This window comes from Apus apus, chromosome 3 (genome assembly GCF_020740795.1).
Source record: "Apus apus isolate bApuApu2 chromosome 3, bApuApu2.pri.cur, whole genome shotgun sequence".
NCBI lineage: Eukaryota > Metazoa > Chordata > Aves > Apodiformes > Apodidae > Apus > Apus apus.
In genome coordinates this window covers 84,550,183-84,566,880 of record NC_067284.1, presented here as the reverse complement: position 1 = coordinate 84,566,880, position 16,698 = coordinate 84,550,183, and the positions used below count along the sequence as shown (strand labels likewise).

At 34.5% G+C, this 16,698-nt stretch overlaps 1 protein-coding gene across 1 annotated transcript in view; it reads left to right on the top strand.

Moving 5' to 3' along the window:
* Positions 1 to 16,698, top strand: part of RYR2 (ryanodine receptor 2) — a 375,829-nt gene that overhangs the window by 210,877 nt on the left and 148,254 nt on the right. The window contains exons 25-27 of the mRNA XM_051615046.1: positions 3,218 to 3,321; positions 7,108 to 7,191; positions 7,554 to 7,713. Coding sequence (XP_051471006.1) covers positions 3,218 to 3,321; positions 7,108 to 7,191; positions 7,554 to 7,713 — 348 coding nt within the window. The remainder of the gene's footprint in view (positions 1 to 3,217; positions 3,322 to 7,107; positions 7,192 to 7,553; positions 7,714 to 16,698) is intronic.

Here is a 16,698-nt window from a genome sequence, read left to right as displayed (position 1 = left end):
GTGGTAGTGCTTATGAAGTACTATTACTGTGAAGAGTATATAGAAACATTCAGTAGATACTAGATGTAAACATAAAAACATGTCTGCATGTATAGAAATGTATATGTTTGTTTTGTTTTTTTTTTCCTAATGAAATAGCTGTGGACTTCTGAGGAGTTCAGATTACAGATTGAATGTAACTGGGTATAGGTAGTACATTTTATGTAGCATACAACAGTACTTAAAAAGATCTGATTAACAGAGAAGATCTCTAATTTTTTTGTTGTTGCTTTCCCCACCAAATCAAACGTAAAGCTTCATTAAATTAATGTGTTGAAACATTTTAATTGTGGTGTAATCACACCAGCTGTGAAGCAATCTGCAGAAACTTTTAGTGTACCATTACTTACCATTGAGAATCTAATTCTACAGTTGAATACTATTTTAATTTATACAATACATTGTAAGTATCAAGTTAAACAGCAATTAATGTTGTAGGTCTATTCAGAATGAAACTTGGTAATAAATGTCAGCTTTCTCTTGTTCTAATGTTCTATGGTTGGATGTGCTGACTTTGGGAAAGTGGCAAAGTATATGCCAGTCATCTTCTGGAGATTAACTCCTTTATCATAGTGGTTTCTCACAGATTATTTCATCAATTTAAGCCACCATTCCCAATTCTGGTTACCTGAATTGGTGCACTGCACTTACTGAGTATTGAGGGAAGACATGAAACAGAAATCAGCTGGCTTAGATGCACACACAAGTGCTCTAATCTTAGTTAGATTTAGTCTTTCTAATTCAGAGCAAGATGCATTGTATTTAGTAGTTTTCTTTTCTGAAAAAGTGTTTTTTTACCTAGTAAAAAAGTTTAAATATTAAAAAACAAAGAATGTGTAGATTTAAGCATCTCTCTGGATTATTAAAAAAAATCTAGTGTAGATTGCATTTGTTATTCCCTCCTACATATCTGTTTAATCAGATTTGTGTGTATATTGCCAAAGTGATACCCAGTATTGCGTATGATATTAGTACTGCATTTTATATATATAACAGCAGAAAGAAGCTAATGTAGCTAAATCAAGGGCATTTTTAATTGCCTTCGCTATAAGTCTGAATGTGAGTGACATTTAGGTGTCCAGCTTGAAATAATCAGATGCATCTGCATATCTTAGTTTCTATTAAACTTTGCTGCACACTTAAAACCAGTCAAAAAATTAAGAACTGATAGGTGTCAAGAGTTCTACCATTCCTCTAAGATATTTACAAGACATTAAGTTTTTATACTGTGCTCAGAAAAAAAAAAAAAGAGGGGTTGGAAGGCAACCTACAAAATACATTGAATATATAATGGAAGTATTTATACATGGCAGCTGTAGAGTGAAGAGGATGTCACTAGGGCAAATTAAATTAACATTGGAATTCTGAAATAAACACCTTATGTCCAAGATTTAAACTAGCTGCACACAGATCTAAAGTAGTTGTTCTTATTGCAGAATATACTGAACCTTTATTAATGCAAATTATCATAGGTCTTCGAAAGAAATTTGCAAGTAAACATTTTCAGTGTCTGTAAAGAACATTAATCCCATCAAATTAAGATAAATATCCTGTGGAGATTGTAAATATTTTTAAATCCAAACCAGAAACAAATGACTGCTGCTCAATTTGATAATTATTACGTGTTTAGATTATAGTGCAAAAATATGTTACTCAGAAATTATCTAGAAAAATCTGAGGCTTTTTTATAAGATTATACTCAGGACTTGAAGTTAGAGAAGCTTTAAACTTAAATTACAGTTTGCAGATGACTGTTTTTCTTTCCCCTGCTCTAGCACACAATGTTTATGTCCAAACATTGTCAGTCTATCTAAGTGTAGTCTTAGATACTACATATGGATTGATTGCCATTATGTTGGAGTATTTTCATTTTAATACATTTATGTTAAAATATCCAAAGAAAAACTCTTTCATTTGGTGCAATATGCAAGGCAATCAATCAGTTTAAGTGTGATAGATTATTTTTCTGAAAGTCAGAAATTTCATGCCACTGACTTTCTTATTCTTTTTAAGCATAAAATCTAATTCTGTGTAAAAACGAGATCAAGCTGTTTAGAAAAGATTAAGTTTATTTGGACCACTTCACTGACAATTCTTGCCTTGGTCATTTTTGGCTAAAATAATTTAAAAGCCATTCTATATATTCACCAAATGAGTAAAGAGCAATTTAGAAAAAGTTTAACAGGTAGGCTTCTTAACTTCAAGTATTATCGTTCTATTTTCCAGCAGGATTATCTGATTGATCAAAAATTGTCAACAATGCTATTTTTAAAAAACTTTCCAGCTTTAAAGATTAATATAAATGGTGGTCTTATGGTCCATGAAAGATGCACACAAAAGAGATTTAGTGTATGTGTAAAAAAGTAGTCTCAGCTGAACAAATGTTGACACTTCTATTGGGATTTTTTAGATAATGTTTGCAAACTAATGTTTGTTATCAAGCCCTCTGGCAATACATAATCTTGTAGATTTTGTTAGCACCATAAAGATGCACAGCTGAGAGCAATAGAAAGCTCACTTATCCCAGCCTCTTAGGTTGTTCTTCATAGTTATGGCCAGTATTAGATTAAACTATATGGAAGGTAGTGCAGGTTAAAAATAGCTTTGATAAAATTTTTAAGCTTATAAAATGCAAGACTTTGTAAATTATAGTCTTTGTGAATCTGCTGTCAATAAAATAAAAAGTAAATTGATGTTCTTGTTGTGACTGCTAAACATTTCTATTCTGCTTGTATACTACTGAACATAAGTAAAAAACAACCTTTTTCGAAATTAAGAGGGTAGATTTATCCTTTATATTGTTACTGTTGCAGGGTAAGGACTTGAATACTATTCATATCAACATATTTATAAAAACTGGATGCATAATTTTTCGAACATGGTGCTGAAGATTAATTGTTATGGCTTTATGTCAAGGCATAACATAGATTGCACTATTCTTGAACTTTGCATATTTGTTGTGAACATCTGTATAATGAACTGTATGAGTTAGCATCTATTCCACTTGAGATCTGCAAATCTGAAGTTTATTTGCAAGTGGAAATCCTGTTTTAGTTGAGCAGAATGATCATGCTCTTTATTTTAAAGTGTTGTTCATTTTGAGTAATTGTGACATGATTTGCTCTAAGTACTTTGGATTTTAAGATATGTTAAACTTATTTCTTTACTGTCTTTTCAGGTTAGAGATGACAACAAAAGACAACACCCGTGCTTAGTGGAGTTCTCAAAATTACCAGAGCAAGAAAGAAATTATAACTTGCAAATGTCACTTGAAACACTGAAGTAAGTTGCTAAAATTTTGTGAAGCTTATAGTGAGAGTTTCTGACGGAGCTGCAATTTCCAGAATTATAATTTGACATGTGACTTTAGAGTTTGTGTATGGAATTTTAGAAATATTGTTGTAATGCTGATTATGAAATGGCAACTCAGGCAGTTTTCATCTAGTTTGGAGGAAAGAAATAGATCCAAGTTTTGAAAAAAATGCTTCTTATTTGTTTTAATTAAATGTATTTTTTCATTGCTTTTTATTGTCTGTATTCATGAAGCACACTTTGATGTCCAGTAGATTTTTTTTTTGGATGTGATTAATTATGAGCTTTGCTTCAGGACACCTTGCTGCTATTTCTATCTCATCTGTGCCTATTGCCACAAAACAGTAGTAGGCATTCTCTCCTTTTGTGGGTGAGCAGTTCGATGTATGACTGTTGCAGAAGCTCTCCAGGTGAGCCAGGAAATTTCAGTGAGATTTTAATGGGTTTGTTCAAGTAATCTAGTTAACTGGCTCACAAAGATACAATTCCTTATCTCAACTTTGTCATTCAAGAAGGTGTGAGTTCTTAGTTTGCTGTGAATGCATTGAAAATCTATTCGTGTAACTAAGGAGAAGAACTTAGGGGTGATGGTGGATGAGAAGCTCGACATGAGCTGCCAACTGTGTCCTGGGTTGCATAAAAAGCAGCATAGCCATCAGGTCAAGGGAGGTGATTCTCCCCCTTTACTTGGCTCTCGAGAGACCCCACCTGGAGTACTGTGTCCAGTTCTGGAGCCCCCAACTTAAGAAGGACGTGGAGCTGTTAGAATAAGTCCAGAGGTGGGCCACAAAGATGATCTGAGGGCTGAAGCACCTCTCCTACGAGGACAGTCTGAGACAGTTCAGGCTGTTCAGTCTGGAGAAGAAGGCGGCTCCTGGGGGACCTTATAACAGCCTTCCTGTATCTGAAGGGGGCCTACGGGAAAGCTGGGGAGGCACTTTTTGCAAGAGGTTGTAGTGAGAAGAGAAGGGGTAATGGATCAAAACTGGAAGAGGGGAGATTTAGGTTAGACATTAGGAAGAAATTCTTTAATATGAAGGTGGTGAGAAACTAGAACAAGTTGCACCGGGGAAGTTGTGGAAGGCTCATCCCTGGAAGTGTTCAAAGCCAGGTTGGATGGCTCTCTGAGCAACCTGGTATAGTGGGCTGTGTTCCTGCCCCTGTAGGGGCTTGGAACTAGATAATCTTTAAGGATCCCTTTCAACTCAAACCATTCTATGATTCTCTGATTTTTTTCCATATATAGCATTGCATTTAGCCAACATATTAAAATGTTTCTCCAACTGATAAATGCCCAGTGTTGTATGTGGTTCTCCAGCCACTTTTTCTTGTTAAATATAGTTGCTTTTTCCTGTTCAGACTATTAGCAAAGGATGACTATCTGCCCATGATATTACTTTTCAGGGAATATTTGTACTATATAATTAAAAACTATGCCAGCTACTTTGACTAGTTCTTTACTAGATGTTTCTAGTCTGTTAGGAGTCAACCTCAATGGGGAAAGAATGCTAAGAAAGAAAATGTTCTTTCAAAACTACTTTTGGTCAACTGTACTCTATATTCTTTACAATTTGTGTCACACTGCATATTGCAGACTTTGAAGTAGTTGCAAGACATCTTAATTTAATTGGTTTTGTTGGTTTGTTGCCAGTTTTGCTGCCAGCTTTATTAGATGACAGAAGCGGAAAACAAGGAGGTTCTGAGTCATATTACCTGACACAACATTTCTTGTCAATATATTTTGATCACTGTACTTTTTTTTTCAGTATTATTAAATGTTTTTATGAGCTGTAAAAATGATACACTAAATGAAATATCAAGATTCAAGAATGAGTTACCTCGGATAATGTAATGGGATTAAAATATGCTTGCCCATACTGTTTCTGTGCATTAGTGTTTGTATATATTATAGTTTGATCTTGTTGAGGTTTTTTTGATGATCACTGTTTTGTGACTGACACTGGTTTCTACCTGTTTACTCAGTTGTGTGTGATAATTAAATGTATAAATATTGTGCTGAGGGCTGCATGCAGCCACATCTAGTTTTCTTATTTAGCTGTGAAGTATTTTAGGAGTCTTTCAGGTTCTACCAGTATGGTCTGCCTTTTTATCTTGCTGTGGCTCTCTGATTAGAATTTGTAGTATCTGGAAAGAGACAGTGAAGTGTTCAAATTCCTGTCTTACATTACAAGAAAATCAGGTTACCAGGGGTTAGCTCCTCTGTACTACTTTCCACTGTTAGGTAAGTTCTCTTACTTACGCTGGTGTGAGCTGCATAGGAATCAGGTATGATTTATGCCAATTGAAACGTAGCTGCACAGAATATTCTTAGCAGATGTGTTTTGCAGAAGGTGGCCACTGCTTGTTAATTTCTTCCTGTGTTATTTACTGTCTAACTTTAAATCAAGGTTCACAGACCCTAACAGTAGGATTTACTTCATGGAGCTGACACTAAAAAATTGCTGTAAGAATCTTCTTGAAACATATGATTCATCTGCCAAGGGAAATACTGCTTGAACAATATTTAATATTTTTCTTTTTTTCTTGTTACCAGTCAGTTCAAAAGCAGTAAATATAGTCAAAGCAAAGCTAGAAAATATTGTTCTAACAAGAGATAAGAACAAATAAACCCCTTCTTTTCCAGCTTTTTTCCATGTTGTGAAAGTTCAGAACGGAGTCCAATGTTTATGCCTGTGATTTCTTCTGCGTAATTAGTTTCAGTCAAAGATGTGGGTCGCATCCTGAGGTTTTGAGAGACTGATCCAACTCCAAAGTGGTTTCAGACCTCTGTGCAGGGTTTCTTTTCATTTCAGTGTCAATATTTCAGTAATGCATATAAGCTAAAGAAACTAAGCCTTGATTACACAAAATTGAATTTAAATGCAGGAAAAAATAATTGATGAGTTACAGATGAAATCCTGGAGATGAATGAGACTTAAGATTTATACTGCTGGATAGTGTGACTGTAAGGAAAGGAAGAGGCGTCTGAAGTAATCAGAAACAAAACTAATATTGTCAACCTGATTGTAAGGTTATGTCGAGAGTGTTTGTTTTCTTGCAGAGTCAGGCCAGAACTGGCTGCCTGGATCAGTGGCTCTGTGGTAGAAGCCTTGTGGTACATGACACACCATGTCTGGCTTGAATGCTTTTCCCTGAAGTGAATTAATGTGCAATATCTCTATCAAGCATTAGGTTGGCAGTTTTGACGTAATGACTGTCATGCATTCTGCTGTCAGTCCTCTCTGCAGCAGCATGTCTTAACAAAATCCAGATCCAATTAAAATCTCTGAATAACAGCCTCTCTATGTAAAGAAGACACATTCTAAGGATAACAAGTGACATTTCCTGCCTTTTCTTCTTTCTTGAGCTTTGAAGTAAATAACATAACATAAAAAGACTTTTATATAAAGCAGAATGAGTTTATAAAAGCAGTATGAGCAACAGTATGAAGTAGAAATATATATTTCAAGTGCAGGAAATCTTTCAACTGATGCTTCATTTAGATGGAATCAACTGTATGATAGTTCCATTTTGATGTAGTCCACTCATATTTTTACTGGAGTTTTAAGATATATTTTGTGACACTTTCTTAATGCTGTCAGAAAGCTTATTACATGTACAAAAAGGCTGGTGTTGATCTGTTTTGTTGCTGTTCTTCCTATATGGCTCATTTGTTGTGTAGTAGCATTTATAGGCAGAGCATCAACTCTGAATATAGAAACAGGCAGTAATTTTTCTCTGATATCTGTGTCTTAGAACCCTGCTGGCATTAGGCTGCCATGTTGGAATTGCTGATGAGCATGCTGAAGAAAAAGTGAAAAAAATGAAACTTCCAAAGAAGTAAGTCCAATTTCAAAGGCACCTTTTTGCTAGGCAGTTTGAATTAAGTGAACTGTATTTTATCATATAGTGTTCATACAGGTATTTTGGTAAGCAACATTTTAGTCTACTACTTTAAATATGAGAAAGAACTAAAATACTTTGAAAACATTTTTGCTTCAGGCTGTCCTGGGTAGATTTCATTATCAGCTACTTCATCTCATCGAGATGCAATTAGCCTGAAACAAAATAAAATGACAGTGCATTATTATTCTTTATGTTTGAAGATACATACATGCCATATGTGTAACTTCTTTCCTTTGCTATTCCTATGATTTTTTTCTTTCTGAAAAGTAACTGCATGTTCTGTGTTCTTTTGACAGCTATCAGTTGTTGAGTGGATATAAGCCTGCTCCCATGGATCTGAGTTTTATCAAACTGACCCCCTCTCAAGAAGCTATGGTGGATAAACTAGCAGAGAATGCTCACAATGTGTGGGCAAGGGACCGTATAAGGCAAGGCTGGACATATGGTATCCAGCAGGTAAGTGCTAACGTCAGTCACTGGAAGAAGCACTTACCTGTTGAAATAATCCACAGTTAAATGGGGATAATGGAGATACAAAAGCAAAAAGAAACAGCTAATGAATGCAAGTCTGTCAGTCAAAGAAAACAAAAATACAAAAATAAAGAAATCCTGCTCAATTTTCTAGCAGTATGAGACTCTTATTTTACAAGCAGTACTGAAAAATCAGTCATATATTCTTGTATGCTATCTAGATCTCAGAGTGAGAAGATTGCATACAGGAAGTTAATATGCTTGATTATTTTCAGAAATGTAAACACTGACTTTCAGTAGGGGAATAATTTAAATGTTTGCAGTTCTGGGAATTGAATAATTTTTTTTTTACCCAGGAAAATCAGAATGTAAACTTCTAATAATCACTAATTTGTTGTATTTCTGGCAGAGGCCACTTGCAACTGAGAATAATTAGGTCAGTCTTCAAGTTAAAGTCCTACTTTAGTGGTTTTGTTTCAGTGAATAGGAATGCTACATGGTAGGTATCACGTGCTATAAGGGAGAGGAGTGAAAACTAAGCATGATGTGTTGTTGACAGCAAAACTCAGGGTCTTTGTTTCCTTTTAAAAAAAATAATGAAAAAAATCTGGTATAGAATGAAACTAATTAATTATTTTTCAAAACAGTCACTATATAAATTTTCCCTTAGGGGTAATATTTTCTATTCTTTTTTTATTATTTGTGAATTTTGTATAGTGAAAGGTGTCTTTGCTTCTGTTAAGAAATGCGTGGTAGCATATCACAGTGAAATTTTAGGTAAAATAATCTCTTGGGGGGTGGGGGGAAAAAGAGTTTTCATGGTTTTGCATTATGCCCAGAAGATCACTATTTTTGCAAAAATGACAAGCAACTGTTTTGTAGATACATATTCTTTCCTGCCTCACAACAGTGTTTTTGTTTTTGAGAAAAAATCAAGTTATACATTTCAGTTCAGCACTTCAGCATTTCAAATTTTGTTTTTCTGGAATATGTGAACTCATTCCATTTGCAAAGCTCATGTATTAAAAAAAAACCCACAGAAAATCTCATTAAGGATATATTAAGATAGGCACTTAAATTCACCTCATCACATACTGACAAAGTACATTTATGTGATTAAGTACATGCTACATAGCATTTCAGCATTGTCCATTATAGTATCTTACTTTAAAGCTTTCATTTTAGTGCTTCGTAAACTATTTAGGAAACTATGTTCTGTATTTGGGGTCTAGTCATAAAATGAGCCAATTCTTGTGTTTGCAGACTGAAATGTATGTATTATCCCCTATTATATGATTATTCTTCCAGAAGACAAACATTTTCAGTACAGGGCCTTGCCAATCAGGACATTTGAAATAAGTGAAAGTTGGGAAATAGTTACAGCTCTGATAGAGCCCTTACAAACGCCAAATTAAATTTAGTTTTTCAACAGAGATTATTGGTTACGATGAAGTTAAGTTGTTTCTGGAATCAAATGCATTTCTTAGGTAATTATGTTTCTAGCTAGCATTGGGAAAATTTAAATCCAGAACTCATATGTAGTAAATAAAGTTTCTTAGGTCTTGAAGACAATTTAACCTACCCATTGGATCTTTGAAAAAAGCAACAAATAATTTCGATATGTTTATTGGATTAAATTCACAAATTATGTTGTTTTCTGAATTAGTGAGGTACTAATAAGAAAAAAGTGAACTGATGCTGTCAGACTTTTTCAGTGTTACTGGGTTGAGAATGATAGGCTAAAGATGTCGTGGGAGTGCATACACTGTCTGTATGTATGTTTTGATGTGCCTGTTGATATGGAAGATTCTGCTTTTGCAGAGATATTAAACTAATCAATAATTAGTTGAATTATGGTTCCCAAAAGGCGGTAGGGTTACCTCAGGCCACAACCTTAGTTTAAAAAAAAAAATCATAAAAACATTGATTAGGCAAATCTAGCATGGGATTTAATTTAAGACTGAACGCTTCAACGTAATCTCAGAAGAATCATGAAGCCTGTCTTAAGTTCACAGCGTTTTGCCTGGGGAAGGAGGCTGACCTCACCATTGAATCTAAAACATTGTGGCCCTGTGAGGAGACATTTTTTCAGGCTCACCAGAAGAGAGCGGAGGGAAAGAGGAGGACTGTGTGATCTAATCACTGAATAGCTCTCTGTATTTTACCCACTGACTCTTAAAAGGCTGTCCTGGGGACCAGCCTTGAAACTCAGACCTCCCCTAGACTCCCTTACTAATAAATGCCTTGCTTGCTGGATGATGAAACTCAACAGGCAGATTAAATCTCTGCTCCCTTACTATAATTTATACTCTGATGTGAGAAAACTTGTGGAAGACGGAGGTGTAGTTTTGAACCCTTTAGTCTTACTGAGCTGTGCATTACCCATTTTCCATGAGTGTCTTAAAAACTAACACCTATATCCTCAAAGATACCTAACTGGACAAATAGGAATTAGGTATCTAAATCCATTTACATGGCCAAGAACAAACTGTTAAATAAAGAGGTTATCACTTAGGCCTGCTAAGTTTTAAAATAAAATTATAGCTCCTAATTTTCAGGTTTTCAGAGACACTTCAAGCAGTGTGAATCAGGCTCTGATTTTGACTATCAGGTTGTGCTCTGAAAGAGACTTGGAGAAATACTTTACTCTAAATCTTATAGACATATGATCTGCCTGCAATGAAGAATCTGGATAATTTAAAAGTAAAAATCTTAAGTGCCTATGAAGATGATCACATTCAGGGTTGAAAAACCTCTTAATTGGAATTCTGCAGTCTTGGGTTCTTCTGCTTGAAATATTCAAATATTTTGTTGAGTCTGAGTCAGTCAAACTTACCAAAGACTTTTGTGTGCTGTTGGGCACTGTTGTGAAGTTCATAAGACACTGGTGCAATGAATAGTGTCATAGTTACGCTTTCAACATAGGATGGTTGTTAAAGATCATCAAGAGCTCAAGAATACTCATAACCTTCAGGAAACAGATCAACAAGATTAGCAGTATAACGTATTCCCTTATTTTTGGCAGAGAAATTACAGTATTGTCATGTAGTGTTAAGTAGATAAATTATGTCCTTGAAAACTTTCCCATAAATAGCATGTCCTATAGAAGCTGCCATGCTTGGGGTGTTGAATTTGATTTCCTCTTAATTCAATTATTTTTCACTTTTCAAATACTTAAGTTTATTTTCTTCAGGAGAGAGGACAGACAACTGAGTTTCAAGAGTGCTTTCAAAGTGCAGATAACAAATACCATTCATTATAAGACAAAAGAAGAGAACAGAATAGCAAGGTGCTGCTTTCTGGATGCAGTGCAAAGATGCTTCTCATTTAGGTGACAAACATATCACTTGGCAAGCTGCTAGCTGTTGTCCACACTGCTATGTGCTTCTGCTTGACTCCGATAATGGGTTTGTTTCATGGGCTACATTTTATCATCCCATCATATTACTGTGACATGTTACAGTATTGTAATAAAGTGACATGAAGTTATGCTATAGAATACTATAAACAGATCTAGGAAAACTAAGGGAAAGAAGCTTACAGAGGTTTGAAAGTAGATTAACTTATCACTAGGAAATACGCACTCACTCCTGCTGTGGATGTAGGCTGGATTAGGTGATCTTGTAGGTCTGTTCCATCATGAGTGCCTCATCATTTTGGGGTTATATAATCTGAAAAAATAAGGGATACTGTCAAGTAGTTTGTGTATAAACCATTTCTTTTCTAGTATAATCTGGTTGGGAAGGTGGGTTCCAAGTTCCAGATTTCTTCTTTTCTAAAATACAGCTAGCTGCTCTTTGTGCATGACTATACACAATATTTTTGTTCTGCTGCTGCAAAGCCAGCCAGCCAGCAGAGAGAGCACAAGTTAACTAATAAATCCTGTTCCCAGAACTGTGCTGACAGCTGTGATGACACTGATCACAAACAAGTAAGTATTTTTTAGTAGGGCAGACTCACATTAGCTTAATGCTCCATGAAAGGAGCAGAAGGAAGAAAACATGTAGGAAAAAAACCCAACTTATTTCTGCCTAAAATAATGTATTAAAAAGCAAGGTTAGAGTGGAAACCAAGTGCAAAATCACTATGAAAATACTTGACAGTGTCCCTTTAAGGGAGGACAAGATTGCTTGCACGTTGGTCTTCTCGGAATTGGGGAAATGGTGATTGGTCAATGACAGGTAATGGAGATCAATCCAGACAAAGGAGTCTTGGTATGAGCGAGTTAAAATAATCACATTTGTACTATGAGAAAGGGCTCTATTATTATTGTTATCATTATTATTATTGTTATTGTTATTATTATTAACATGTATGGATTTTAACATTATGTCCTATCAGAATTACCTGAGTTTTTGTGTGGGTGTTTATAAAGGAATTTTTCATAATAAGCCAATTAAAAAATAGCATTTAAGTATAAAAAGATTAATTTACAGCTAAATCTTCACAATCAAATGGAATTTTCAGAACTCTCATAGTTTATCCATAAAATTACAATAATGGTTGATGATCATTAAACTAGGATGTCATCTAGGAACATAGGGGAATCCCAATTTTTATTTTTGTAGGGAAAATACATAAAGACAGAGAAAAGAAGAGTCAAGTTTAGAGATCAGAGAGCAAACAAAAACCAGACTTGGTAACTGCTTCAAGGACTCAACTAATTATCCTAGGACAGGAAGAGCAGAGCATCTTTTTTAACAGGCTCTCCAAGCGGTTGGAAGAACTTTTTAGGTTATTGATTTTTAGAACCAATTGTTAAAGCTGTGGGTATTTTTTTATTCTCAATATAAATGAGGTTTTTGATTGTTAGGTTCTTCAGCCAGAGGACAAAATACAAGAAGAATAAAAAAAAATAGAAATCCTTTGACTAAGCTATCTGCATATGTGACAATGCATATAAGCAAAACTGAAAGTCAGATTCTTTGGCTGTGACCCCCACAATCAATGGGGAGACATAAATGTCACGTACTCAGGAAGGGGGAGGGGATCACTAATGAACTAGGAATTATTTTTATTTGGCTCAAAATACAAGGCAGTTTCGTCTTTTTAAGTTGGGTTCTTACTGTTTTTTACATTTTTGTAGAAAGCGTTTGAAATAGCTGTTTGATCAGGAGTTTGTCTTCTCTGACTGCCTAGTGCTGCAATGGAAGAGAAGCAGTGTTCTGGAAATTCAGACTAAGGAAATATGGACATATGGGAAAAATCATAAGTTGAAAGCTTGTTTCGTATATTGTCACTAAATACTCAAAAGAAGGCATCCTGTCCTTGTAAAAACTACTGATGGCACCTCACTTTTGCATTTTAAATTATTTGTATTGATACATTAGTTTCTTCCATTTATAGTCAGCCCACATTCTGCCATTCCATATGGGTAGTTCCTTAATGAAGATGATAGAACCTATACACAAAGCTTTCAGGATAGATATGCCTGTAAAGACAGAACTGAGCTGCTAGTATGCCAGGTTAGGAACACAACTTATTTAGGATATCTGTTCATATTGCCTAGAATATGCCTTTGAGTGCATTCCAGTTCAAATCATTCTGGAATCTTGAAAGGATTTGCTTATATTCCTGAATTGGTATTTACTAATTTTCCTTTCTCCTCTATAAAGATTTTTTAAATTGTAATGTTTTATGGTTAAACATGAGCTTCCATGATAAATCCAGAAAAGTTAGACCTAACAAGATATGAAATGTGTGGTGTAGGTAAATGATTGTGTTCACAGTATAAATGCTGCTTGCTCACAGAGTGCTTCACTGAGCTGGGTTTCTGACGGGACTGCTGGCGAGCTCACCAGTAGCATTTGTTGAGGCAATTGCTCAGAAATCTTTGTGGAAGAACAAGATCCACAGACACCAATTCACAGCTGTAGAATGAGTGTTTTCTAGTGGTGCAAATGAAGCTAGGAAAACAACAGCATGTCTGTGTCACTGAATATGTGCTGAAATGCATTTGCTTAGTGCTTGTCATTTAACAGCCTTGGTGATGAGAACAGAATCATTTCAATATTGCACAATATGTATCTGTACAGCTCTAACACTTTAAATCACAAAACTTACAATCCCTTTAAATTACTATAACGTTTTTTCTATTTCTTTTCTTCCTAGACTGTTTAAATTTTTCAGACTTTTCCTGTCTTTCTTTTTGATAGTTACTTATTTATGTATGTTTCCAGTGAATTTTTTGTTCCTTTTAGTCTATTGAACCGTGTTGTTCCTGAACTTCTCACAGCTTTGGGAAGGCCCAAGAGTGCATATGTGTGTATTATCACATTGATAGCTCTGAAAATTATATAATTTATTATTATTTCAGATGTCTTTTGGAGATTTATATGAGGCTTTAGTTTTTGTTACTGAATTACCTCTAAAGAGTACAACTTTATTACACACACAGTGTCTCTTCGTAGGTTCTTTTAGAGCTGCTTGTAAAATTTGGCTATGGTTTTTCTGCTGTAGACATTGTGGACATTCCTCTAGTTTCATACTTCCTCTTACATGACATAGGTTTATGTAAGTTGCAAGACCAGTTGCTAGATTGAGTGCTCTGGGTCAGGTATCTACACATCACATAGTCACTGAGTGAATGAATGAATGAATGCAATCCTCTCAGATCCCAGTGTTTCCTCTGTAAAATATTTTGCAGCAGTATTCATTACCTCTAATGAAAATGTAAAAAATCTTGCTGATATTTCCTGGTGGGTGTGTTTAGATATTTTTTCTGTGGTTCTTTTCTATTAGTTTTTAGAGCTATGTGCAGTTAGTGGCATTGTTGACCTATTATCACCTATTTCACATACACTTATACCCTACAAATAAGTATGTGTGTCAATTAAAATAATTATATGTCTATAATTTGCTGTATATAGCAAAATCAGTAGTGTACACTGTATAAAATGTACTGATTTTTCATGGTGAGAGTTATATCACTCAAGTTTAACAAAATTTATTATTATTTTCTTCCATTTATGGTAAAGACATTCTACCAGGCATTCCAGCTTTTCATGATTGCAGTGCTTTCTTTTATTAAACTAACTCCAAATTAAATTCTAAATTACTAATGCATTGGTTGTGTTACATTAAATGAAGACAGAGTTGTGTAATAAAATATATAGGCTGTTTTTTGCAGGTTTGGGTTTGTTTTTCTGCGATATGATAGATTTTGAGCTCAAACCCAAACAATTCATGTGTGCTCCCCAGATTAAGCCATTTGAAACAGAATCTTGTCAACAAGCTTAAATTTGGGGGTGGGTTTTTTGTCTTCTCAAGGATATATGCTCTTCTTTTTCTTTCAAATAACTCAGTGAACAAGTGTTTGCCAGAAAAACACTATACAAAACACAGTCTTCTGATGAAGCATTAAACTTTCAAACATGGAAAATTCTAGCAAAAAAATAAAAACTTAGACTGAATGTTCTTTCTTTTAACAGCCCACGATACAAAGCAATAAGTTTTCGGTAGTGACTAGGAAGAACTAAATCTATGTCCAAATTGCAAATGTACTCCATAAAAATTACCACTCAGCTGATCAGTTTTTTTGTTGATTTGATTGTGACTGTGCAAGGCTCAATCACTGTACAGGATCATTCTCTTGATTAGCTACACTTGAACCACTGAGATGCAGATCATCGTTTGTATAAAAATGTATTATGAATATAGCAATAGTAATTCTTAATTCAGCAATAAGTAAAGCATTCAAAATTTACGTAGATATAAGAAAAAAAGAACAAAATTATTAAAAGAAAAATCCTGGTGAAATAGGTGAAAAAGGTCACAATATTAAATAAAGTTTTACCTAAGGAAGAAAAAAATCCATAAAACTGTTTGTTTAATGGTTATGATTTCTTTATACTTCCCCCCCCCTTACGTATTTTCAAAAGCTTAAAATGCTTCAACATTTCTAAACCTACTTATACTGCTTTTCATTATAATACATTGTTATCAGCTGATTGCCAGTATGTTAATATGTGTTAATGGTTACGATGGCAATTAACAGTGTATTAATCTAACTGTGTATCATGGATAAAAATGTATGTAATTGTTATTCCAGACTTCTGATTAATATTTTTAAAGACAGTATTTCATAGTATCTTTTGGACATGCAATAATATGAAGGAAATTATTTCTCCTTTTATGTTCTTCTAAAGACAAATAATTAAACCCACAGTGTTTAATCTCTGAAATTGTGAATATTTTTATATCAAATAATAATTTCTTATAACAATTACCTGACCATTTGTATGGTTCTTTCTGTTCTTGAAACAGCCCTTTTCCACAGCTACCAAATTAAATATTTGAAAAAGGGAGATGTCAACTTAAGTGTTTGGAATAAGTATGGAAAATAGTTCCCTCAAATTGGTTCTTTTTTGAGTCTCTGTCACTGTCCTTCCCACTGAATATAACTAGAGCTGATATGGCATAGTAATTTGTTTCCCCAGCAATGCAATATCTTTATATTTCTGTTAGCCCTTTTAGCATATAGGTAATTCTTGTCCTATAATATTTCTTCTCCTAGAAGGATCACTGGTAGGACCAGAATTCATCAAGATCTACTTAATAACTGCACTTTCGTACTTACCACGATAAGGCAGACATCAGATAGTCTTGTATCTAAGCTTTTAAAAGACAACGAAAGATGCTTTCAAGTATTTGTCAAAATGGATGTGCCATTTCTTTTCTGCCTTCAAAGGTACAATGAACACCACATACAGCTTACAAGTAGAACTTACTGCTATAAGAGAAGTAAGATACTTTCACCATAGGCAGTTTTCTAAAAAAAGCCAGGCTCATTTTGCCCTTCTTAATAAGTCTGACCATTCATAAAAGCCTTTATATGTCCAGTTTTTAATGTAATATTTCTTTTAAAATCAGATATTAGGAAGAACATGGACAATTCTTTGTATTGTTTCTCTCACTGCCAAAAAGTGCGGACAGGATATGAAAAGAAAATCTAGACAAGAAAACGGTCCT